This window comes from Mytilus trossulus, chromosome 6 (genome assembly GCF_036588685.1).
Source record: "Mytilus trossulus isolate FHL-02 chromosome 6, PNRI_Mtr1.1.1.hap1, whole genome shotgun sequence".
Lineage (NCBI taxonomy): Eukaryota > Metazoa > Mollusca > Bivalvia > Mytilida > Mytilidae > Mytilus > Mytilus trossulus.
In genome coordinates, this window is record NC_086378.1 from 36,786,353 (window position 1) to 36,813,377 (window position 27,025).

The 27,025-nt window shown below is 32.3% G+C and overlaps 1 protein-coding gene across 1 annotated transcript in view; it reads left to right on the forward strand.

The window, feature by feature from the left end:
- LOC134721257 (tonsoku-like protein) overlaps positions 1-19,872 on the forward strand; it is a 122,460-nt gene extending 102,588 nt beyond the window's left edge. The window contains exons 19-24 of the mRNA XM_063584103.1: positions 13,362-13,511; positions 15,018-15,175; positions 16,430-16,601; positions 17,170-17,342; positions 17,797-17,870; positions 19,078-19,872. Coding sequence (XP_063440173.1) covers positions 13,362-13,511; positions 15,018-15,175; positions 16,430-16,601; positions 17,170-17,342; positions 17,797-17,870; positions 19,078-19,429 — 1,079 coding nt within the window. The 3' untranslated portion in view covers positions 19,430-19,872. The remainder of the gene's footprint in view (positions 1-13,361; positions 13,512-15,017; positions 15,176-16,429; positions 16,602-17,169; positions 17,343-17,796; positions 17,871-19,077) is intronic.
- The last annotated feature ends 7,153 nt before the right edge of the window (positions 19,873-27,025 follow it).

Here is a 27,025-nt window from a genome sequence, read left to right on the forward strand (position 1 = left end):
TGTTGAGTGTGTGATTAACAGCAAAAGTAGGCGAGACACTGGGTTTCCGCAGAACCCTTACAAATTTTTTCTTCTAGTTTTGTTATCTTCATATTCTTTGATCAAAGTTTAATTTTCCTCTCTCTTCATTTCTATGATAAATATAATTCAGTGAAACATTTGATGAGGCACAGTACTTTGAAGTCATTTACATTTAGTTTATTTTAAAGATAGTAAGACATGACTGGTAAATGCGAGCATTAAACTGTAGTTTAATCCACACATTGTCATTAGTCTTTAATTCTAGAGCCACAGCAGCAGTTCCTGATGCCCAGTAACCACTTTGTGCATAGCCTGTCAAATATTGTGAGTGTATGGAGTTTGAATTTTTCATAATATCTATGAGTACATCATTGTTAGTTGACAATATTGTTGTTACAATATGACAATATCCAGGAACTTGGCAGGTAAATTTCCCTGTAGATTTGAATGATGACAGGCTAGATACACCAACAGATGTTTTAATGTCTGGAAACTTGAGTGGTCCAGCAGGTAAAGTACCACTACCAGTAGTACAACCAGTGACCACAACTGAAACGAAAAGAAATCAGTACATGTACTTCAATAGAAATTCGGGTTTTTTTCATAGTTCAATTAAATATTTTACAAATATGTAAGTCGGGAAAGATATCTGAGTGATTGGCCAAGACAATGACATCACAATTGGTAAATTTGAACTGGTTCGTTTTCAATATCGTAGTGGCAACGTAGCTGCTATCAATATCTATATAGCAGCTACACTAAATACCCCTTCAATAGCCCTGTGTAGACGCTACGATATTGAATGCAACCAAGATATCAATACCAAGACTTGCTTATGACATCACATGAAATAAGGAAAAGATACAATTGGGACAAAATTCATAATCATACAATTAATATTGGATCAAAAGTAATACAGTGAAGACTTTAAACAGTAACCCTTTTGAGATATTTTATTGTGGAAAACTTAAAAATGGAACCATAACAACAGCATTTCTTTTTATTTAATTATTTATAGTATGAAAAGAGGAATTGACAACTTAGCAAGTATTAAAAATAGATTAATGTTTCTGAGTATTTCAATCATTTGAATTGCACTTTACCTTTCTGTAATTGTTTATCCAGATTTTGCTGAAAAAGTGAGAAAGACGAGTTGTGGTATCTTCCCATTTGTTCCATTTCTTTTATGGTATGGTTGGCTAGTTTTTCATTTTCAATCCTGGACTTGGATGTCAGATTGCACATAATTTGAAAATCTTTTAGCTGTTTCTGTTTGAGCATTGCTACAGACATGTTCTGATTCTTTTCAATGGTTTGAAATTGATTATTCATTTTATTTTCCAGTTCATGCTTTGATGATGTGGTCAGATTATATAAAGCTAGAAAATCTTGGTTCCTTGCTTGTTCGTGGCTGGTCAGTAAATTTATCCTGGAATCAAATGTTTGTACTTGTCCTTGTAGTGTTTGTAGAGTTTGCAATTGCTTGATGCTTCAAAGTTGCTCAAGTTGAGTTATTTTTTGTCCAATGGCAAGAGTTTTAGTAACCGCAAATTTAATTTCATCATCACACTTTGTCTGAACAGTCAGCAGATCTTGTTGCAGATTGGCAGTCTTCTTTTCCTGGGTCTCCATAGCTTCCTGAAGTTTGGTATTATTTTCGGCTATTTCATTGTACATGCATTCCTTAGCTGTCAGCTTTCCCTGAATTGTGTTATACTTATTTTCCAGTTCTTGGTTCTTTTTCTCCAGTGCTTCAATGACCCGGGTTTCATTGTTGGACATCTGTGCTGCAAGCATTTTTCAATAAGGTCAAACTTCTGTTGTAACTGGTTGGTTAATAAGTTCATTGTCTTCTCTTGTTGGTGGCGGTATGATTCGTGTTGTTGGTTTAATGTTTCTTGCACTTTTTCCAGTTCACTATGCATTTGATTTTTGTCCCCATAGTATTCTGAAACTGTTAGATATGTTGGTTTGCCTACTAGAGAAGAAGAATTCTTACTATTCAAAAGGAAACCATTTGACAATCCACTCATTAGCAATAAAATGAAATAAGAAAACATTTTGTCTGCACTGTCTTGTTGTTTAAAAACAACAAGTATATGTCTGCATAGTATACTGGAGTTTTTTTTATCTCAAATTATGATACGTTTAATTAGGTTATGAAACTTGTACATAGCATGTCATTGTGCAAACATTCTGTGTTTTCAATAACAATAAAAAGTTTAAATTTAATATATTTTATCAGATCAGATTGACAAATTTGTTAATATAATAGAAAAGAATTCATGACACCAAACCACTAAATGTACACAAAAAAGACAAAAGCAAAGATGTTTATTTCAACTCTTCCCCCCCCCCCCCCCCCTTTCATTTCTTAAAGGTCTAAATAGATATGAATTGCACTTTAAAAGACCCAAATAAAATTCTGGCCTTTTATCGCTTGCAACCACTTCATTAAAACTTTTGTGGATAGTTATTTGTGTCATTAGGCATTATAAAACATCACCTTATTTTCATATTTAGAGTAAATAGCTAAATGTGATTCTTTGATGTACCAATCGAACTGAGAATTGAACAATTTTATGATAAGAAATATTTTCCAGGGTAAAGGTACTCGTATATTAACAATACATGCACAGATTTTATTTCTACTGCCTTCCCAAATGTGCCAAATCATAAGCACACCATCTAATTGAGATTTAAGAGAAACTTTCTTGGTGGTCTCATGGTAGCTTGATCCCTTGAGTGCGGGTAGTAATGGGTTCCAATCCCAGCTGGGTAAAGTTGAGTCTTAAAATTGGTATTTACTTCTCCTCCAAAAACACAGCAATAAGGAGTAAGCAAAGACTGGTTGACTTTTGTGAGTATAAATTGACCTGGTAAGGTGACTTGTCTTTCTGCCAACCTTGTGATCCTAAGCATGTTAAAAATCTGATTCAGTGTGTCAGTCTTGTTCAAAGCAGGATAAATATTCATATAACATTAATAGGTTCTCATCCTGAATATGCATATTCTTTTGTTGCTGGACGTTAAGCAGCTATCCATAATCAACATCATCAGAATTAAGAGATTCTTTACCTGTTTTCTGATTTTGGGGACATTAGAGTGATGGTCATGCAATTTTCAAAAATTATATTGTTTTAAGTTTGATAAAGCATCAACAATGACATGAATGAATTTCAGACAGAAAAGGCTCAAAGAACACCAGCACTAATGGATAAAGTGTGACACTCCATTATTATAAATTATATTCAAATCTGTGTATTTATTGCTGTGAATCTTTAAAGCAGGTGATTTGATGCGAGATTAATAAATGATTGTAGTTTGCAAAAAAATGTTCAACCTATCATTTTTTGAGAGTTTTATTAATGACATTTTGTGATATCGACCATTTTCGTTCAAATTTTTTTCAATCATATTTATATTTAACACAAAAAAAATTCCAAGTTTTCACTTGAACTGTATATATGTTGCATATCCTCATTATGTGCAGATTCCATAATCAGTAATAATTTTATAAGGCACACTCTTCGGAGCATGTTTTATTAGTTAATTTTAAATATAGTAAGACATGACTTGTAAATGTAATAGGTAGATTGAAGTTTAATCCACACATTGTCATTAGTCTTTAATTCTAAAGCCACAGCAGCAGTTCCTGGCGTCCAGCTTCCTCGATCTTTAATATAGCCTGTCACATATTGCCAGTGAATTGAAATAGAATTTTTCATTATTTCTATTCTTGCATTGGTGTCAACTGACATTAATGTAGTTACAATGTGATAATATCCAGGAACTTGGCAGGTAAATTTGCCTGTAGATTGGAATGATGATAGATTCGATACACCTACTGATGTTTTAATGTCTGGGAACTTCAGTGGTCCAGCAGGTACTGTACCACTACCTCCACCTCCATAACAACTAGTGACCACAACTGAAATGAAAAGAAATTAGAACATGTACTTCTGTTAACATTCCTTGTTCCTGTTAATTCAATTTGATATTTAGCTAATTAGTTATCAGAACTGATACCAGTGTTAGGCCTAGACAATGATGCCAAAAATTGGTAAATCTTAACTTATATCCATATCATGGATTGCTTATGACATCACATGAAATATAAGGAGATATTTGGGACAAAATTGGCTCTTAGATAAAATATGTAAACTATTTCTTATTTTTAGAATCAATTGGTGAGTTCTTTTCTTAAATTGGTAAATCAGCCATGGAATAAAAATAAATACAATGCAATGCCATTTTTGCACAATTTTTTTTTTAATTTGAGTAATATCTTCACTGTTTTTATTTGTTTAGTTCACTTAGAAAAAAAAATATTGACAATTCTTGTGCCTTGTGTAATTTTAGGCAAAATGTTCATCTGATCAGGTGATTATGTTTGCTAAAATGTGATCAAGGCTTGGATAAAATTAACTTTTTCTGAAAGCTTTTCTTGAAATGATTTTCATCAATGTTATAAGACATGTTTCTCGTTTTGTTTATACAGATTAGACCGTTGGTTTTCCCGTTTGAATGGTTTTACACTAGTAATTTTGGGGCCCTTTATAGCTTGTTGTTCGGTGTGAGCCAAGGCTCCGTGTTGAAGGCCGTACTTTAACCTATAATGGTTTAATTTTTAAATTGTTATTTGGATGGAGAGTTGTCTCATTGGCACTCACACCACATCTTCCTATATCTATGGTATAGTACAATTGGACATTTTTGTAGAATTTACAAGACCAAGAGGCCTTCATTTGTGAATGATACTTCTATAGTGGCCAGGTTAAGACTTGTTCATGTCTATTTATTGCACAAAACTAAAATTAGATCTCTCCTGGTAAATATCTGAATGAGTGAAAAAATGTCAAATCTAACTTTCCCAGATGTCAAATATATGTTGCCCATGCAAAATGTCTACTGTCTACATCTTATAGTTTATATACCTTGGATGATACCAGGACTTGACATTGACAAATATGTGTTGTGCTATGCTTACACAAGTAGGTTTTAGTATAATTATGAAATCAAATATAAGTTGATGTATTTAAATTTTTAATTGTAAAGCATCTGGGGTTGGTAATAATGTTCAGGAATTTTTTGTAATGCTTTTTAGAAAGTTTTTGCATGTTTAAGTATATTTAATGATATTGCATGCTTCCTTATTCAATATTGGGAAGCATCCTTTTACCAGATTCTTAGGCATGATTAAGTTCTTACTATTAGACATAAAACAATACATTGAAGACTTTAAACAGTTACTTTCAGATATTTTATTGTGGAAAACCTAAATTGAAACCATCACAACAGCATTTCTTTTTATTTAATTTTATATTGTATAAAAAAGGGATGGACAATCTGGCAAGGATAACAATAGTTTCTTATTTTGCTGAGATTTCCAAAATTTGTATAGCACTTTACCTTTTTGTAATTGTTTCTCCAGATTTTGCTGAAAAAGGGAGAAAGATGAGTTGTGATATCTTCCCATTTTGTCCATTTCTTTCATGGTATGGTTTGCTAGTTTTTCATTTTCATTCCTCGACTCAGATGTCAGATTACTTAAATTCTTTTCAATGGCTTTATATTGTGTATTCATCTTATTTTCCAGTTCATGCTTTGAAGAGGTGGTTAGATTATATAAAGCTAGAAAGTCTTGGTTCCTTGTCTGTTCATGGCTGGTCAGTAAATTTATTCTGGAATCAAATGTTTGAACCTGGCCTTGTAGTGTTTGGAGAGTTTGCAATTGCTTGATGCTTTGAAGTTGCTCAATTTGAGTAATTTTTTGTCCAAGATCAAGAGTTTTATTAACAGCAATATTAATTTCATCATCACACTTTGTCTGAACCTTCAGCAGATTTTTTTCTTGTTTTGCCATGGCTTCCTGGAGCTTGGTATAATTTTCTGCTATTTCATTATACATTTGTTCCTTAGCATTCAGCTTTCCTTGAATTGTATTATACTTATTTTCCAGTTCTTGGTTCTTTTTCTCCAATGCTTCAATGGCCTCAGTTTCATTGTTGGGCGTTTGTGCTGCAAGTTTTTTTTCAATTAGGTCAAACTTTTGTTGTAGCTGATTGGTTAATAAGTTCATCGTCTTCTCTTGTTGGTCACGGTATGATTCATGTTGTTGGTTTAATGTTTGTTGCTCTTGGTGTAATAATTTTTGCATATTTTCCAGTTCACTATGAATTTGATTTTTGTCCCCATAGTATTCTGAAACAGTCAGATATGTTGGTTTCCCTCCAAGAGAAGAAGAATTCTTACTATCCAAAAGGAAACCACTTGACATTCCACTCATTAACAATAAAATGAAAAAAGAAAACATTTTGTCACTGTCTTAATTGTTAGTTAAAAACAACAAGTATTTGTCCGAGTTTTATACAGAAATTCAAAGTTCTTTATCTCAAAATATGATACCTTTACTAGGTTATCAACCAAATATATATCATGTCATTGTGCAAACATTTCTGTGTTTTCTGGTTACGATAAAAAGTTTAAAATTTTTACAATTTATCAGGTCAGATTGATTTTGGTAATCTCCCATAGGACATAATTTATCACACTAAAAAACATATATTATATGTTATACTGCTGAATCTACACAACAGAATTGCATGAAACTTTGTAGATAATAAGGACACACTGTGTATATGAGCATAGCAACAGGAAATTATGATTCAATTTCTTTTCTAGGAGTTATGTCCCTTTGAACTTATTGACCTCAGTATACTACAGTCTGTCAGTCCTGTTCTTGTCATAGCAACTTCTCTGATACTAGTCCACTCAACAGAATTTCATTAAACTTTGTTAATAATAAGGATGATAATAATAATAACTTTGTAGATAATAAGTATTACCTGGTTTTTTTTTATAAAGATTAGACTGTTGGTTTTCCTGTTTGAATGGTTTTACATTTGTCATTTTTGGGGCACTTTATAGCTTCCTGTTCCGTGTGACCCAAAGCTCCATGTTGAAGACTGTACGTTGACCTATTATGGTTTTCTTTTACAAATTGTGACTTGGATGAAGAGTTGTCTCATTAGCACTCGTACCACATCTTTTTATATCTACATACTATGTAGGCGTACATATTGACAGGACTTTTTTCTAGGAGTTATGCCCCTTTGAACTTATTGGCATCAATAAACTCCAGTCTGAGTCAGTCCTGTTCTTGTCATTGCAAATCTCTGAAACCACACAACAGAATTTCATGAAAACATGACACTTTATAGATAATAAGGATATACTATTTGGATGTGTAACAGTGTACATTAACAGGAAATTATGATTCAATTTGTTTCTAGGAGTTATGCCTCTTTGGACATGATATACTATAGTCCGTCAGTCCTGTTATTGTCATCACAACTCCTCTGAAACAATAGCACAGAATTTTTGTAGATAATAAAGAAAACTATGTAGATCTTATATCCACAAGAAATTTTTATCAATTGACTTTTATTGTAGTTATGAGTTTGTGACACCTAGACATCTACTGAGATGTAGTCTGGCTAATGTCAATATGGGGCATGGGGTATATGAGAGTGCTCACAAACTTTTTTGTTGTTCTTTATGTTGTGTTTTTGTGTAGTATGGTTTGTCTTTTGGTTATTTCTATTCTTCCCATGGCATTGTCAGTTTGTTTTCAACCTATGAATTTGAATGTTCCTTTGTTATATTTTGCCTCTCTTGCTACCACTTCATTATAACTCATGTGGATGATTGTCATATTGGCAATAATACCAAATTGCCGCAATTTTTATATATAGTAAATAGCATTAATGTGATTCTTCATGACATTCAAACTGAGGTTTATGATCAGATGTCACATATCCTCATTGTGTGCAGTAATAATTTGCAAAGGCACACTCTTTAGAAGTATGTTTTATTCAAATCGTTAACAAGCATACCACTGCCACTGCCCAGCTTAAAGCATCTTCCGAACATTTGAAAGTCCCTACCATGTACTGGTTACCGAAATTACACAAAAAACCATTTAAATTCCGTTTCATCTCCGCTTCGAGTAAGTGTTCTACTACTAATATATCAGTGCTTCTAACCACCTCCCTTACTACTATCAAAGAACTGGTTATTAACTTTTGTAATAAAGCTTATGAAAATAATGGTATTAATTATTTTTGGAGTGTTAAAAATTCTTTAGAGGTTTTAGATAAAATACATGCTTTCAATGGTCCTTACAATTCTGTTGACAGTTATGATTTTTCTACTCTGTACACTACACTTCCACACAATCTTATAAAGAAAAAGTTTTTGTATTTGATAAAATGGTCTTTCGAAAAATCTCATTGTAATTTTATTTGCTGTAACTCGTTTAAGGCCTTTATCTGTAACGAAAAAGGAAAGTATGCTAGATACACTTACTGGAAATGTGAGGATATGATTGAAGCTTTAAACTTTCTGCTTGATAACATTTATGTACGTTTCGGCGATAAAGTGTATCGTCAGGTAGTAGGTATTCCTATGGGCACCAACTGTGCCCCTTTAATAGCAGATTTATTTCTATATTGCTATGAATCTCAGTTTATGACCAAACTCAGTAAAGACCCATCATTGTTACATTTGGTTGATACATTCAAAAATACCTACCGTTATCTGGATGATATTTTTTCGTTGAATAATCCAGAGTTCTCTAAATATACTTCAGAAATTTACCCAAACGAACTTACTTTAACTAAATCTAACATAAACAGCAGCAGTTGTCCTTTTCTAGATTTAGACATTTCAATTTCAAACGGGAAACTTCACACTAAAATTTACGACAAAAGAGACGATTTTACATTTCCTATTGTTAATTTTCCTTTTTTAGACGGCGATGTGCCTTTGGCTCCATCATACGGTGTTTATATTTCGCAACTCGTTCGGTTTGCCCGTGTGTGTTCTGATGTCATAGATTTTAACGAACGTAATCAATGCATCACTGGTAAATTGTTGTGTCAGGGATTTCGATACCATAAATTACTTAAAACTTTTACTAAATTCTTTCATAGATACAAAGATTTGATTAGTAAATTTGGCTATACCTGTAGAAAGCTTATTAAAGATGGTATTTCTCATCCTAAATTTTATGGTAATATTGTACTTAAAGCGAGGAAATCACTATGTGATCCTTGTAAACTCATCGAACCTTTAAACAAACTTATAAGTAAGGGTTATCGTACCAATATTGTAATTAGATCTCTGAATATAGTTCACATTGGCACTAATATTGATTTTGTCATTAGCAAATTAAAACATAACTAAATTTCATTATCTTTTGAGGCGAGATGTATAGGGGACACAGCCACGTTAACTTTTATTTCTATAGAAGTCGCTCTTCACTATACTACTACCTGTCGATACATTTATTTTTGGCATTGCACAAGTCATGTCTTCTTTGACTATTAATGACGTTAAAATACTAAATCCCTGTGATGTGTTTTAGTCGATTTTAGTCTCTGATGCATGATTTTTTACTATTAATTGGTTTTGGCTTTTAACTAGCTGTCAGTAACAGCGAGTACTCTCAAATCGTATTTTCTTGTTAATTCGACCTGTTGATACTGTTTATAATGCTTTTTTGTCATTTTTTATTTATATGGATCTTGGCTGTATACCAGCTTTGATTATTTGTAATATCTTCAATTTTTCACTTATTCTTACAACATTTGTATAAACTTCAAGATTATAAAAAAACGTTTTTTTTCTAAAGTGAACATTGATTGGTTAAATATTTCTCAGTGTGTTTGAATTTGTTTGATAGCCTTTTGGTCATGACTGTTTGTCTCTAATATTTAATTAACTGTGCATTTGTATTCAGATATCGCAGATCAAATTTATTCGTTCTTTGTGTAATCATACGTTTTTTGATTGAGTTAAGTCTGCTAATTGATATTTTATCGTATGTTTTTATATGTTGTGATGTTATGCTATTGTTTCAGAAAAAGGGAGAAGGTTTGGGCCCATTAAAACGTTTAATCCCGCTGCAAATGTTTGCACCTGTCCTAAGTCAGGAATCTGATGTACAGTAGTTGTTGTTTGTTTATGTAATATATACGTGTTTCTCGTTTCTCGTTTTGTTTATATAGATTAGACCGTTGGTTTTCCCGTTTGAATGGTTTTACACTAGTAATTTTGGGGCCCTTTATAGCTTGTTGTTCGGTGTGAGCCAAGGCTCCGTGTTGAAGGCCGTACTTTAACCTATAATGGTTTAATTTTTAAATTGTTATTTGGATGGAGAGTTGTCTCATTGGCACTCACACCACATCTTCCTATATCTATTTATTAGTTGATTTTAAATATAGCAAGACAAGACTGATAAATATTATAGGTAGAATATAGTTTAATCCACACATTGTCAGTAGTCTTTAATTCTAAAGCCACAGCAGTAGTTCCTGGTGTGTAGTAATTGTTATCTTTAACATAGCCTGTCACCCACTGCCAGTGTATGGTGTTAGAATTCTTCATGATATCAATTCTTGCATGGTTGTCAGGTGACAATATTGTTGTTACTATATGATAATATCCAGGATCTTGACAGGTAAATTTGAGGGGGGATAGGACCTTTATCGGGACTCCAGGACCGGGTGTTTTTAAGCTCGGGATCCGGGAATTCTTTTTTCGAATCTCTGGATTTTGTGTTTTTAAGTCCGGGATTTCAGGTTTTTAACCCCCGGATTTCTGGATCAGGACCCCTCCTATCCCCCCTCAAATATGTCTGTAGATTGGAATGATGAAATGTCGGATACACCTACAGATGTTTTAATGTCTGGAAAGTTGAGTGGTCCAGCAGGTACTGACTATGACTACCAGTAGTACAACCAGTGACCACAACTGAAATGACAAGATAGCATTACATGTACTTCCATAGACATTCCTTTATTTTAGTCAAACATGATATATATTAACTACATGTATTAAAAATTGAATGGGGTCCTAAAAAACTTACACATTATAAACAAAATCTGAACTAGAATGAGGACAACAAAACTAACTTAAGAAAAAAAGTGGTGTCCTTAATTTATTGTCAGTTTGATTGAATCAAAAGATATGAAATTACTGATGTCTCAATTTCTCCATACTCTTATATACTAGTATTGAAAATATTATTTATAACAACTCACTTGCAAGCTATTAAGAATTTATATTTGAACTTTTCAAACTAGCCGTGCTGCCTTAACACTCCTACTGAAACCATTTAACCATATTGCACTTAACCTTTTTGTAATTTTTTATCCAGATTTGCTGAAAAAGTGAGAACAGCAGGTTGTGGTATCTTCCCAATTGATCAATTTCATTCTTTGAATAGGATGTCATATTGCATAAAATTTGAAATTCTTGGCGTTGTTTTTGTTGGAGCATTTCTGTAGGCATGTTCTGTTTCTTTTCAATGGCTTCATATTGATTATTCATTTTAGTTTCCATTTCGTGTCTTGATGATGTTGTCAGATTATATAAAGCTGCAACATCTTGGTCCCTTGCTTTTTCATAGCTGGTCAGCAAGTTGATTCTAGAATCAAATGTTGGTACTTGTCCTTGTAGTGTTTGGAGAGTGTGCAATTGCTTGATGCTTTGAAGTTGTTCAAGTTGTCTAAATTTTTTATTTCATGATCAAGAGTTTTATTTACAGCAACATTAATCGAAGCATCAAACTTTGGCTGAATCCTACGCAGGTCTTGTTGCAGATTTGCTGTATTTTTATCCTGGGTAACCATGGCTTCCTGAGGCTTGGTATAATTTTCTGCTAATTCATTGGTCATGTGTTCCCTAGCTGACAGCTCGACTTGAATTGCGTTATACTTATTTTCCAGTTCTTGGTTCTTTTTCTTCAGTGCTTCGATTACCTTGGTTTCATTGTTGGACATTTGAGCTGCAAGCATTTTTTCAATAAGGTCAAACTTTTGTTGTAACTGATTGGTTAATAAGTTCATCGTCTTCTCTTGTTGGTTGTGGTATGATTCCTGTTGTTGGCATAATATTTCTTGCTCTTGGTGTTATGATTTTTGGATGTTTTCCAGGTCATGGTGAATTTGATTTTTGTCCCCATAGTATTCTACAATGGTCAGATATAATGGTTTGCCAACAAGAGTAGAAGAATTCTTACTATCCAAAAGGAAACCACTTGACATTCCACTCATTAGCATGAATATAAAGAAAGTAAACATTTTGTCTTGTTTGTAGTAAAAAAATCCAAATGTTCTGAAATATTTGTCAATGTGTTATAGGTACATATATTTTCTTCTGGTTTTTTTTTATTTTATTTTTTTTATCTAAAACTGAGAGACTTTTACTGGGTTATCAAGAAACTATTATTGTGCAAACATTTCTGTCTATTCTGATAATAATTTATACAACTTTTAGGTCAGTTTTACAGTATATGACAATATTTATCTAAGTATAAACCTTCTTAATTTTCAGTCTCATTTAATGAGCTTTGCTTTGCTGTAGTTTAATTTACCAATAATAAAAAGTCATTGGTACAAACAATGAAAGTTATAAGATTTACTTGATAGAAAATGACTTTCAAATATTTTGACCTAAAGTCTTTGTCAAGGAGTGTTGACAAAAGATTAAATACATTCACATTATATAAGTTTGACTGATTAGTTATTGAAGTCTTAGGTTATGTAGTATAACTCAGGTGAAAATCAGGAAAAAAAAACATTGCAAGTGTTAAGAATGTAAACCATGAAAATTCTAATTAGATGTAAACACACATGATATATAAGTGATTTTCATATATATTTTATCAATTGACTATCAATATGTGCATTATCCAAAAATGGGAGTTTTGTACATATTCTATCATAAAGAGTATATTGTAAAAGTTATTTTTTTTCAATCAATCCACACCACAAGACATAAAAAGTTATTTTAATTTTAATTTTTTAAAGTTCTTTACCAAAGGTATGAAGACAATTCCTTTGTCTAAAAGCAAAACTCCATTTGTCTGAAGATGAACAATTACCTACGAAGTCATTGATATTATGACTGGCCATGGAAAAGCAATGCAGATGTCTGGATTTGGATGAAACTTAAGAGATCCTAAAGAACATGATGCCAATATGTAACTTTTCACTGTAACTAAAGAAAAGAAAATTTGGCAACAACAAAAAAAGATTTGAAATATCATGTTAGAGACCAACTTCTACCAAACTTTGGTTGAATAATCCATTGATGATACTGGTACAATCATCCATTTTTCTATATCCTTTCTGTCTTCTGCTTCAACATTGTTTGATGAACAGATTTCCTTTTACTCAAAAGCAATATTGGGGTACAATGAATGAAAATAAGAGAGCGTTTATTACAGTTTAATTTTGCAATGATATTTAAATGTATAATTTTTTTTACAGTTTGCTACAGAAATATTAAGACAATACTTCAGTCATGTGACTCTACATCAAAACTGGTGATATCAGACCTCGGCCTACGACCTCTACAGATACAGACAGTTTTTAGAGCATTGCAATGTCAGAATACGCTCAAAGTACTCTGCTTACCAGGCAAGTAGTTTAATTTTTATAATCTCTGTGATGGGCTTTTACTTTAAAGAGGGGTGAATGATACCAGATGGATATTCAAACTCATAAATAGGAAATAAACTGACAATGCCATGGACTAAAAACAAAAAGACATACACAAAAACCAACATAGAAAACTAAAGACTTAGCTACATGAACCCCTACCATTAACTAGGGGTTATTTCAGGTGCCATGAAAAGGGTAAGCAAATCCTGCTCCACATGTGGCACCCATGGTAAAATGTCAAAACATTGACATATCTCCTTGTTTATTTAAATCTTCTCTCTCAGTGAGAAGTGTATGTAGTAGCATATATCAGATTTGATAAAAAGATATTTCAGTTAGACCTAAATTAATATATTGTTTGTTTCCTATCCCTGCAAGTCAGGTGTGGTAAGGATGGAAAGGAAATAATTTTATTTTTGTTCCAAAAAGTTGGAACAATATCAGTTGATCCAGTATGCCTGAAAATCAGAAATGAATAATAAAATATTTGACTCAGTTTTAATAATAAACTTTTTGAGTCAGCCCATTTTTGCAGGGTCGTCAGGATTGGGGAAACAAATGATATTTGATTTTATGCCTTAGTATGAATAATAATTCAAGCTGGATATTCACAGGTTAGAAAAGGTGCCAACACCAATCAAACCAAATAAAAAAGTAAATTAATATCTGATAATCAACAATAACAGTCTGTGCCAAACTATTTTAGGGTTTGTCTGACAGAAAGAGAAATTTTGACTTTTCTACTATATATTCAACCAAAATATTTTTAAATTTCTGTCCGAATGATTTTTTGTCTGACATTTTGTCATTCAGACAGAGTTTGGGATACAATGCAAGAGACAGAGTGTGTATTGATGCTTTGTGTGGAGACAATTTATGAAAGATAAAAAAAAAAATGTCAACACCAATTTTCTACATGAACTAAAAAATAAACCTGTTTCTGACTTTAGAAAGGTGCATAAAAATTTGTGCTGGTTAGTTTTTAGAAGTATAAAAAGTGTTGTTCCCTAGCAGAATCAACTAAGATACTGTGATAAAGTTTGCCACCAAAATTTATATAGTTCTAAATTCTTCCAGTGTCTTATTGAATTTTAACAAATGAACTGTAAAAACTTGGGTTATACCTATTGAGCTGTTACTTTCAAGTCTCTAGTACAGTGTAGTATGTATGTCATGAGTTTTGTCAACTTGCTTGCTAGTTATTTCAGTAATGCAATCATTAGTATTAAGTAAATGTACTGATGCAATACAATTAAAATTGACATCTGTCATCAACAAACAAAAACAAGATGGCGTTTTCATTTGAAATAAATTGTAAACATTACTGCAAAGAATAACTTGTGTATCATTTCTGGTAGCCTGTTATTGAAACATTATTCAGTTTTTGAACTACATGTATAATGGTTATAATGGTTTACTTTTTATTAATTTTGACTTGGATGATATTTTACCACATCTAATATCTATTTGAAAATTTTTCAGGAAACAGAATGGGAGACAATGGATTGGACAGATTCCTGAAAGTCTGTAATACCTTACCAAATTTAAGTGTTCTGAACTTTAAATGCAATGAAATAACAGCAGTAGGATTAAAGTCCTTGGCAGATTTCTTACAGAACTGTGAAACGCCTATTCTAAAGGTAGGAAGGATTATGAGTAGAAAATCAACAAGAAAAAAAACACCTAAGAAATGTTTCCAAAAGATCTTTGTACATTTAGAAAACAACATATCTTATGGATCAGCTGTAGAACTTATTGTTTGTTATCTCAGTATTAGTGGAAAGTGGATAACTTTTGTCTATGGGTTAATGTTGGGCTGTCTGCTTTTGAAATTTATAACAAAAATTGAACAAGTAGCTAACTACTTCAAGAGGAATGTTTATGTTATTTTCCACAATCTTGATTGATCATCTCTATTAAACAGATTGAATGATACTTTATACTGCAACTAGTTGTGTTTATTTCCTAAATATAGTAACAAAGCTATATTTTGTATAATGTCAATTTCATCATGGAACACTTTCTCCACACTCAGGGGTCCATTAAGGGATGAAAATAAGTTTGACATTTGTGTTACGATTAAAAAAGCTATAAATGTATTAATTTAAGTTGCAGTATAAAAACAATATTAGGTCAATGTCATGAAAATATATAATTTTTTGTATTCTGCGCAAAACTGGGGATGGGCTCAGTAGAATCTCGCCCTTCCCCAGTTTCTCAGTCTCATACAAAAAAGTTTATATTTTCCTGACATTGACCTAATATTCTATATTTATTTACTCATGGACATTTGATGAAAACTAAATTTCATAGTACAGTAATAGACGGGTTATAAAATAGCAGTTGTTACAATAAAACTTACAAGAAAGGTAGATAAATTCCTAAATTTTAATTATCCGCATGATTTCTTATATCCATTTGAATAAAATAGAAGTGCTTTCCTTAGTTTTAGCAATTCACAGAACTTTAAAAGTTTACTGAATAAAGTCATTGGTGAACCTTGTAGGAATGGATAAATTTGTAAATTCAATTTATTATAATCAAACTACCACTATTAATTCGCCGTTTCAGAATCTAATGCATTCTGGGTAATAATTTGAAAAGTGTACACCAAAACGTTGCGATTGGTTTAAAACGTAATAAACAATGGAAATTCATCCAAAGACCTACCATTATTTTTATTTTTGTGTACGAACAATAAGCATGATAAGATTACCCATAGTCCTTTAGATTCTGTAACGGAAATTGTTAAGAACTGTATCACTGGATTTTTTTTCTTATAAATGATATTCATAAAACAGGGGGAGAAATGTTTGTTATAACAAGTTCAGCACTTATTTGATTTAATGACTTGCATGAAGCTGTGTTTATCATTGTATTTTTTTTTATTTCAGAATTTAATGGAGTTGAATTTGAGTTACAATTCTCTAGGAGATTCCAGCTGCCAATCACTTGCTAGTATAGTGACACACCTACCTATGCTGAATACATTGTCTTTATCATCTTGTGATTTTACTGCTAAACTGTTCCAGCAACACAGAATTAGCCTGATGGAGAGTTTACTGAGTAAGTTAACAATATAAGATTTTGTTTTAGATAATATTCAGGCTCTTCTACTTCATTGCTCGTTGTTAAACCAAACTGAAAAAAACTTTCAACATAAATTGTAAGCAAACCTTTTAAGTGGCTACACATTTTTGAAAAACTACTACAAAGTCCTTTGTGATTTTTATGGCAATGAAGGATTTTTAAAAGAACAAAATGTGCTTGAAGGTTTTTCCAATGAATCATTCTGTAATATTTCAAACAATAGAAAAGATAAATGGATAATTTTTTAGGCCACCCGTTGCAGCGAAGGTGGCATTAAAGTGTTGCCCTTGTCCTCCTGTGAGTCTGTCTATCTGTGATTTGCATTTAAGTTGGTATGTCCCAAAATTATTTTCTGTTTTCTCACTTTTGTTTGCCGAACAAAATGTTATGAAACTTCTTCAAAATCTGTGACATTGCTACTGTTAACTGACAGAGGATCATAAAGAAAGACTGACAATTGTTCATGATTTAATTTTGAGTGACTGTATGTAGTAAAAACTTTAAGTTAAAACAGGAATCATGTATAAGAATCTTTTTTTTTCAGATTGTCAGTTACAGAATTTGGATGTCTCTCATAACCAATTTGGTATGCTTGGTATAGAATTATTGTTGAAGACCATCAATCCTGTCACCATGTGGTCATTAAACATCGGCAGCACACTTACATCCGCACCACAATCTTATTTCTTATTACATATACAGAACTTTTTGTCAAAGGTAAGGCAATTTGTTTTTAATCATACCTGTACTGGTATAGGGGAGATAATCCATGCTAAATTTGTTTTGCCAAAATTTAATTTAATGAATTGAGGATATACACATATGCATGTACACAACTTGTTATGCAAACTCATATACAGTGGTTATGTGGCAAAAATTAGGAGAGAGACACTCTTTATTACATGTATAAGTAGATTTGAAATATAGATAAAAAATTTTTTTAGATTTTTCATTGTTGCAATATTCATTTTGAGAGGTGTCTCAGCTTCCTGGATTCCCCTTTAATTTACCCCTGTAATGTCAAGTTCATAGGCATTTAACTATTTTGGTGCCACAGAATTGGTGATAGTTGTTATTGTGTAAAAATACATTTATAAATTATGTATTGTAAACCATTACATCCCATTTATTCACTGCTGTTTGGATTGAAAATATTAAATTTTTGTTTCAGGAGAAATGTAGTCTCCAAGATTTAAATCTATCTGGATGTCACTTGTCTACAGACCATACAGACTTCCTTGTCAGGTAAGTGGCCATCAATATAAAACCATGATAGGAAAGTGTACATATACAAATACACATTGATAAATGAAAGAACCAATACAATAGAAGAGGAAGAATAAATTAGGGATTGTTTACAATACAAGATTGAAAGGTTTAATGACAATTTCTTCACATTTGGCTGTTTTATTGTGGCAAGTTTGTATATGTGAAGGAGCTGGAGTATACAGAGAAAAGCATTAATCTTTAGCAGAAAAACTTGCAATCCTACTAAAAGTCATAAGAAACCTCAAATAAAAAAAATAATGCATATGTTTTTTATAACTTAATGGATAGTTTTCCCTATAAAACGTATGTACATATACTTTTTTCTGAAAAAATATTTTTAATTTATTCATATTTAGAAGAAGTTTACTTAATTTTAATTGCTTCCTTCCAGGGAAGCAATTCCCCCGACATATTTTCCTTATGCAAAGTGACCTCAGTGTGACCGGTGATCGCAACACACATGGATGTCCTTAAAATAAACTATTATTTGAATTTACATGTTAAACATGTGCTCAATTTCCATGCTTTTTGTTGATTGTTGACAAACAGGTGACAATCGTTTAACTTCGGCTTCAAAACACGAACTTTAATTACTTGCCATATTTTCACAACACTGACCGATTGAAAATAAAATTGACGATTAAACAAAATTTATGCGAAAAAAATGATAAAGTTGTGCACAGAAGACTAAATTTATGATGTTTGTATGCATTGCTTCAAGAGTTGGAAGAACATTATTTTTCACTGGTCACTCGTTTCTTATGACTTTAATCAATCTGGTATTCAAATATGTAGAAGAATAAATCATAAGAAAATAAAATTACCACATGTATAACAAACATTAGAATAGTAAGGTACAAATTAAAGTACACATATAATAAGGGAATAAGCACAAGTATAATTAAGAGAACAGAAAAAAGCCAGGCAAATATAGAACAAAAGTACACATTGAAGAAATTATTTGATGTTATTTCATGTTTGATATACATTTTGTACTGTGATAATGTATGCCTGCTAAAAAATGAACAGTTTAAATGTAAAGAGAACGAAATATTATCCCCTCACTTAATTGTATGTGTGTAAGAGGAAAGCAATTCTGAGATTTAAAATGCTTTTGGCATGAATAATCAAACATAATTGTTTATAGGACTTCTGTAAATTTTGGTATAATTTTCATTTTCAGCATTCCAATAGCTGGTAAAAGGCTCACCTCCCTGAATCTCTCAGACAATCCAAAACTAGACAATAGTGTTGTAACCAGAGTATTAGAAGTGGCCTCGACAAACAATACACACTTGGAAAAGATTTCGGCAGAAGGTTGTGGCATCATATCGCCATTGGATACCATGTTTCTAGATGCCATAAGTGACAAATTAATGTCTGACCATTCTCTGAAATTTATTAGTTTTACATGTAATAATTTGGATAAAGTTGATGTAGATAGTTTATCCCAGATTTGGACAGAACATTGGAAAGATTCAGCTCAAACTCATATTAGCAGCTGCTTGGTTAGATTGAGTGTATCTAGCACATAATTTATTGTTAGTGTAAGGTGGTACCCAACACTTTCACTTAAATTAATTTGGCTCGTTTAATTTTCATAAGATTTTGACAAAGTATTAACTTTGACCCTTTAACAAAAATATAAAAATTTCAAAAATTTTAAACCAACCGTTTTTTTAAAATACACTGGTTATATAGCAGTTTGACGAACACCAATTTTTATCACTGAGACACTTAATATTCCCTTTACAGCACAACATAATTAAAATGTTGAGCTGACTTTACAGAGTTATCTCCCTGTAGTGTTAGGTATCACCTTAACTATATATATCCTAGAAGATGTATCATGCATGTTATAGATTAAGACAAATTATATTATAGTGTATCTTTTATATTGTTATTGCATGTGTTATTTTGTAATTTGTATAATATTATGATTATTTTTTACTTATCAGTAAATGTGCAATTTATTAAACTCTTGTTTATGTGTTCATACCTGCCAACTTTTGCAAATGCCCATGGGGGTTTTTGCGCGCGACAACAATTTCAAAGTTTAAAATTCTTTGCGACGACTATTTTGCGCACGTGTTTTGAAGTCTAGAAAAAGTGTCATATTTGCATGATTTGTAAGATGAGCTTACATCCCTTTTTTCTACATGTGTTTTAAGTTTATTTGCATGATTCTAGTTATTATATCAGCAGAAATATGAACATGTAGCTTTAAGACCAGGAATTATTTTCATGTGTAAGGATACTAAATAGTTGTTGACTTTTCCAATTTAAAATTATACACAAAGAAGGACCTTTATCAGGTTTGGAACAACACATAGGGATCCCCCCTCAATTTTAGGACATTAAAAACCACTTTTTAAGAACAAATGAGCACACATTCATATGCATATTATTTGAAGAAACTTTTCTTAAAGAACTATACATCTTATGATTTATCTGGTATTATATGGTCAACACATGTCCAAGAATTTTGATATGTTCTTGGCCTTATATCTTCTTTATTATTCAAAATAATAGGACTCTTCATTTAGAAAAGCTGTTCCAAATATAATGTCAGAATTTCCCATTTTAAAGTAAATAAATCTACATTTTTCTATTTTATTTTTTTACAAGAGTGACCCCTTGACTAACGGTAGTCCCTCATTTAAGGGATTCTTCATGTTGATGTGGGTGTGTGTTTAGGGGGGGGGGGGGGGGGGTCCATGTGAAAAATAATGAATAGTACATTATACTTTAAATGATTGAATACAGTGTTTGATTTTTTGAATTGCAAACGGGATAAAGGGTGAAGAGAAGGATGTAATAAAATAGAAATGATGATTCAATTCTAGATTTCACATTCACAAGGAATAAGTTTATTTTTTATTTTAAAAAAACATAAATTGAGAAAATACCTTACAATTGACGATAAACACATGAAAATGTAAATGTTTATTTTATTAACTTGAAAAAGAGGGAGAAGACACCACAGATCTAATGATGGCATCAAATTATTAATTTATAAATTTTAAAAGTGTGCCTTACTTTTTTGAAATTATTTCAAATAGACAGAAAAAATATAAGTTATTCCTTATATTTGAATTCTAAATTACATGTCTTAGGAGTTAATCATTTAAAAAAAGACTGTCACAGTCGCATGACAAAATTATGTCTATGAGCTGATAGACAATCAACTTTCAGCAAATCAGAAGATGTGTAACATCCAAAATTAAATTACTTAACAATAAACAAATGAAATTGTACCTGTTTGTTTCATCATCTTAAGAAAAAAAGGGTGATAATATAGTTCGTTGTTAGAACAAATCCTATAATATATTTATAGGTATAAGAAAATTTTAAGGGCTAATGAGACAACTCTCCATCCAAGTTACAAATTGTTAAATTAAACTTTTATATGTCAAAGGATGGTCTTCAACACGGAACCTTGATACACATATATAAATGAAATTTTACACAGTTATGAGTAAGTATATTAAGGAATAAAATTCAGGTTATACATGTTAAAGGGGAGATAAATAAACTTCAATATTTCAGTTTGTGTTAATAGTCTCTTGTAAGCACAACTCTTAAACAACTGGATGGATGTTGTTGTGATTTTATGAAAAAGAAGATGCGGTATGATTGCCAATGAGACAACTATCCACAAAAGACAAAAATGACACAAACATTAACAATAATAGGTCACCATATGGCCTTCAACAATGAGCAAAGCCCATACCACATAGCTATAAAAGGCCCTGATAAGACAATGTAAACCAATTCAAAAAAGAAAACTAAGGGCCTTATTTATGTAAAAAAATGAACGAAAAAACAAATATGTAACTCTTAAACAAACGACAACCACTGAACTACAGGCTCCTGATTTTACACAGTTGTAGAAAACTGCCTGAGGATTTGCATAAAGTAATATAAGCTCAATGTCATTTTGTGAGTTTACTCTAGGTTTCACTTGTAAAAACTCAGTTTGAAGTTGACATAGACATACAGTTTGTACCTCCACTACTTACAATCAAAAGGTGACACAAAAGTATAAAGCCTCCTACACATATATATTTATGTATGTTTTTGTCGACCCTGTGACTTCTGATACAGAAAGGAAGACAAAGGGATAGTGATCTGGCAGCAGCATTGACAAACTTCTTGAAAATTTAATATTTTAAAAGTAAGAAGGCCTGGATGTTTTATACTTTGTATATAAAGACTTAATGTTATGAAATTTTTGTTGTCATATTTCTACTGTCCTTGACCTTGTTTTCATGGATCAGTGTCTACTTGGATAAAAGTCAACTATATTTTTGGTGTATGGAATGATTGTAAGGTGTACATGAATTTCTTGTTTGTTTTTTCTGACCTTGACCTCATTTTCTTGGAACATATATAGATATAAAAAGATGTGGTATGAGTGTATGTGATACTTTAAGTGAAACCTTATATTTAGGACTATCAACATAAAGCAGGCCAGAAATTTCAGTGGACGCACACTTGTTTTTATTTTATTCTGAATGCAGTTATATATTGCATTTAATAAAATTCCTAATAATTTTGACCCATGGCAAGTTATATGAAGAAAGAGATAGCTTCATAATCTGGGCAAAGTGAGTTTTTTTTTCACCACTTTGCATATACTAGTATTGTAATTTCTAAACTTTTACAAAAATGTCTTTTAAACAATGAATGAGCCACAATCATCATTGAGGTATCTTGCTTTAAAGATGTGTGTGATGACCTTGCATGCCAACCAACATGGCTATAAAAAGGAACAGAGGTTAAATACAAGTTTTGTTTATGAATGTCTTGAAAATTAGAATTTGATAGGGGAAAGTGTGATACAGAAATTGTAAGTCGACTTTGTAGTGGAGTTATTGCTCTTTAATAACATTTTTTCTCCTTTTTTTGGTATTTCATAAAATGCAATCAAATTTTAAACCTTTCTAAGCAAAATACAAAACTTCATAAAGTTGCAAAGTGAAGGCAATCTTTACCCTTTGGGGCTCACAAGCACTTTGTTTTTGTGTGTTTGCCAATTGGTGATGATGGACCAAGAGATGGGTAAGCGACATAGGTTCTTCAGAGCCATATAAGACTGTTGTTTTGCCAATTGGTGACGATGCACCTAGAGATAGGTAAGCGACATAGGTTCTTCAGAGCCATATAAGACTGCTGTTTTGCCAATTGGTGTTGATGCACCTAGAGATAGGTAAGCGACATAGGTTCTTCAGAGCCATATAAGAGTGCTGTTTTGCCAATTGGTGATGATGCACCTAGAGAAAGGTAAGCGACATAGGTTCTTCAGAGCCATACAAGAGTGTTGTTTTGCCAATTGGTGATGATGCACCTAGAGATAGGTAAGCGACATGGGTTCTTCAAAGCCATTTAAGAGTGTTGTTTTGTCAATTGGTGATGATGCACCTAGAGATAGTTAAACGACATAGGTTCTTCAGAGCTATATAAGTGTTGTTTTGCCAATTGGTGATGATGCACCTAGAGATAGGTAAACGACACAGGTTCTTCAGAGCCATATAAGAGTTGTTTTGCCAATTGGTGATGACGCACTCAGAGATAGGTAAGCGACATAGGTTCTTCAGAGCTATATAAGAGTTGTTTTGTCAATTGGTGATGATGCACCTAGAGATAGGTAAGCGACATAGGTTCTTCAGAGCCATAAAAGAGTGTTGTTTTGCCAATTGGTGATAATGCACCTAGAGATGGATAAGCGACATATGTTCTTCAGAACTATATAAGAGTGTTGTTTTGCCAAATTTGATGATGCACCTAGAGATAGGTAATTGACATAGGTTCTTCAGAGCCATTTAAGAGTGTTGTTTTGTCAATTGGTGATGATGCACCTAGAAATAGGTAAGCAACATAGGTTCTTCAAAGCATTTAAGAGTGTTGTTTTGTCAAATGGTAATGATGCACCTCGAGATGGGTAAGCGACATAGGTTCTTCAAAGTACCGTATAGCGGGTTATTTTCGCGGGTGTAAAATTTCGCGATTTTCATTCAATAAGGTATACGAAATATTTTGGCGGTTATTATTTTGGCGGATTCAACATTTTCAACATTACCTTTGCATGTACACTTTTAAATTGGCGGCATTTATTTTGGCGATTTTATTCTATCCGCGAAAATAAGCGAAAATTTACACCCCGCGAAAATAACCCGCTATACGGTATTTAAGAGTGTTGTTTTGTCAATTGGTAATGATGCACCTAGAGATAGGTAATTGACATAGGTTCTTCAGAACCATATACGAGTGTTGTTTGCCAAATTTGTTGATGCACCTAGAGATAGGTAATTGACATAGGTTCTTCAGAGCCATATAAGAGTGTTGTTTTGCCAATTGGTGATGATGCACTTAGAAATAGGTAAGCGACATAGGTTCTTCAGAGCCATTTAAGAGTGTTGTTTTGCCAATTGGTGATGATGCACCTAGAGATGGATAAGCGACATAGGTTCTTCAGAGCCATATAATAGTGTTGTTTTCCCAAATTTGATGATGCACCTAGAGATAGGTAATTGACATAGGTTCTTCAGAGCCATTAAAGAGTGCTGTTTTGCCAATTGGTCATGAAACTCTTAGAGATAGGTAAGTAACATAGGTTCTTCGGAGCCATATAAGAGTTGTTATCTGTAATATTGCATATTTCAGAATCTTCTTGTTGATAGTCTTTAAAACAGGTTGTTTTTTTTAACACTGACTTTAATCGTGACGTTACTGCGTCTGAGGAATTCATATTTTTTTTGCTCAAATGGCCTACAAGCCTTTGCCAGCACTTTGCGTCTGTCTTTGTTGTTTCTCTGGTGTGAACCTTGAAACATCTATGAAAAGCAATCAAACTTTGCCTGAATCTTCTTTAACCCATGACCAAATATGACAACTGTTGCTTGAAATAGAACCTTGTAATAAAATACTCTATAAACAAAGCAGTTATAGCAACAACAACAAAATCATCCGAGACCAATCTTCACTGAGGTTTTTTTTTCATTCATTTTTAATTTTACTGAAAAGAAACAAATAGAGTAACTTTGGAGATCGGCATAAAAACAAACTAAAAATCAGTTGGAAAGGAGAAAATGCACTTTACCATGGTGATCAACTGAGATGCTAATCATGGTAATAAGGAGGAAGCATGTAACTTAATTTCAGTATCTTGGACACGAAGGAATATATTATAATACATTTTCATTCAGACGTAGTTCATAAACCTCTGATTTAAAAAAAATTGTAGTTAAATTATATATAGAAAGATTATCTGTACCAATTTTGAGGAAAAAGTCATCGAATCGGATGTACACTGCATTTAAATACGTAAAATCATAATTCAAGTATTTAGTCGTCCTTTACACTAAAGTTACCAAAATCGATATATGTTGGTTCTATATGTGGCCTGTTGAAAGATTAAATCTCTGCATATTTCTAATATACCCCCGTTGTCCATGTAATTCAGTTTTCCCTGCTTCCTTCGTATAACAGGACCTTCCTCTTATGTTTATTGTTAATTTGTTTTCGTCCTGAACATGCATGAACTATTTGCCACTAGACATTGTATTTATGGGGGAAAAAAACTCTCCACAAGAGACCAAATGACACAGAAATTAAGTTTGTTATTGCTGAAAACTTCAACATTTTGTTGATAATTTAGCTTAGATGCAATCGGTACATTAATTGAAAACAAGTTTTCAAGCATGTCATTTATTTTCTTTCAATTATTGAATCATAGATGCAGTCTTGACTCGCATTTAGAATTACAAAATATACTATGACGTCGGGAACTGTTGTCGTCAAAGCAAGAAAGAATAGTCAGAAAATCCTGATGAAAACGTGCAAAGCGGAAGCTGTATGAAATAGACGGACAGACAATGATGAGCATATCGGAGATAAACGCTAACCAAAGTGTTAGCATACTGTTAGATCATCAGTATTTGGGTCCTTCGAACGACATTCCATCACCTCAACGCAGTTGCAGTACTACTAGTGTAAGTTCTCAAATCAATGTGTCAGGAAAAAAACAAAAAGCTGACGCAAACGGACTCGATGCCAGTTCCATTCAACAATGCTTTCAAAATATGATAAATCTGACAGCCTTATCCGATTTGGATTCAAGTGGAAGTTCAGGGGAATGCAAGGTTGTTCAATTTGAACTTAGACTTGCAAATGATGACAGTACATCCGGACAGATTACAACGGCAAAAATAGTTCCGGTGTCAAATATCGTATCTTGTACAGATGTTGCTTCTGTAGAAAAGAATTTAAAACAGGAAATATTAATACAGGAAACAAAAAAAGAAGGACAGTGTGAAGAAAAGACGTCAGATGAATCTCCTAGTCCTGATGAAGTATCAAAGTCGGTAAATGATAACGAAACAAAACAAAAAGAATGGAAGAAGTTTAATAGAGACTTTCAAGAGGAGGTTAGATACAATGCTTTGTTGCAGCATACGATGACTCTACTGGTAAAGCGTTGGGCTGAATATCTGTCTTTCACACCGGAAGAAATGTACAAATTTGAACTTGAAAATGGAATAAAGTCTGATCTCACCGATGAAGTTTTGGAAATGTTACAAGACAAGGATCGCCATGTATGGCAAATCATTGAAACGATAGGAGAGAAATAAAATGATTGGGAATTAATTTTATTTCAAATATTTTGACAGAATTTGCAGAATAAATCATGAAAAGATGAAACTAAATTCAGGCCGATTTGAATAATGTATCAAAAATAATTGTTTGAATTATATTTATAATTTTTATGAATTGTATTTTGATAACTTTTGAATTTGATATTGTAATATATTTTGAGAAATAAAAAAGATAGTCTTTAGTTTGAACTGGTATGTGACGAAATAACGTTTACGTTACAACAAAGGAGTTTATAAAGGAACAAGAATATATAGTATGATTGACAAAGAGACAACTATCCACACAAGAGACAAAAATGACTCAGAAATTAAAGACTAGAGGTCACCGCCGTACGGCCTTCAACAATGAGCAAAACCATACCGCGTATTCAATTCTAAAAGAACTCGATATGATTAATGTAAAATAAATCAAACGAGATAAAATAAAGGCCTAATTTATATACAAAATAATGAACGAAAAACCAATATGAAACA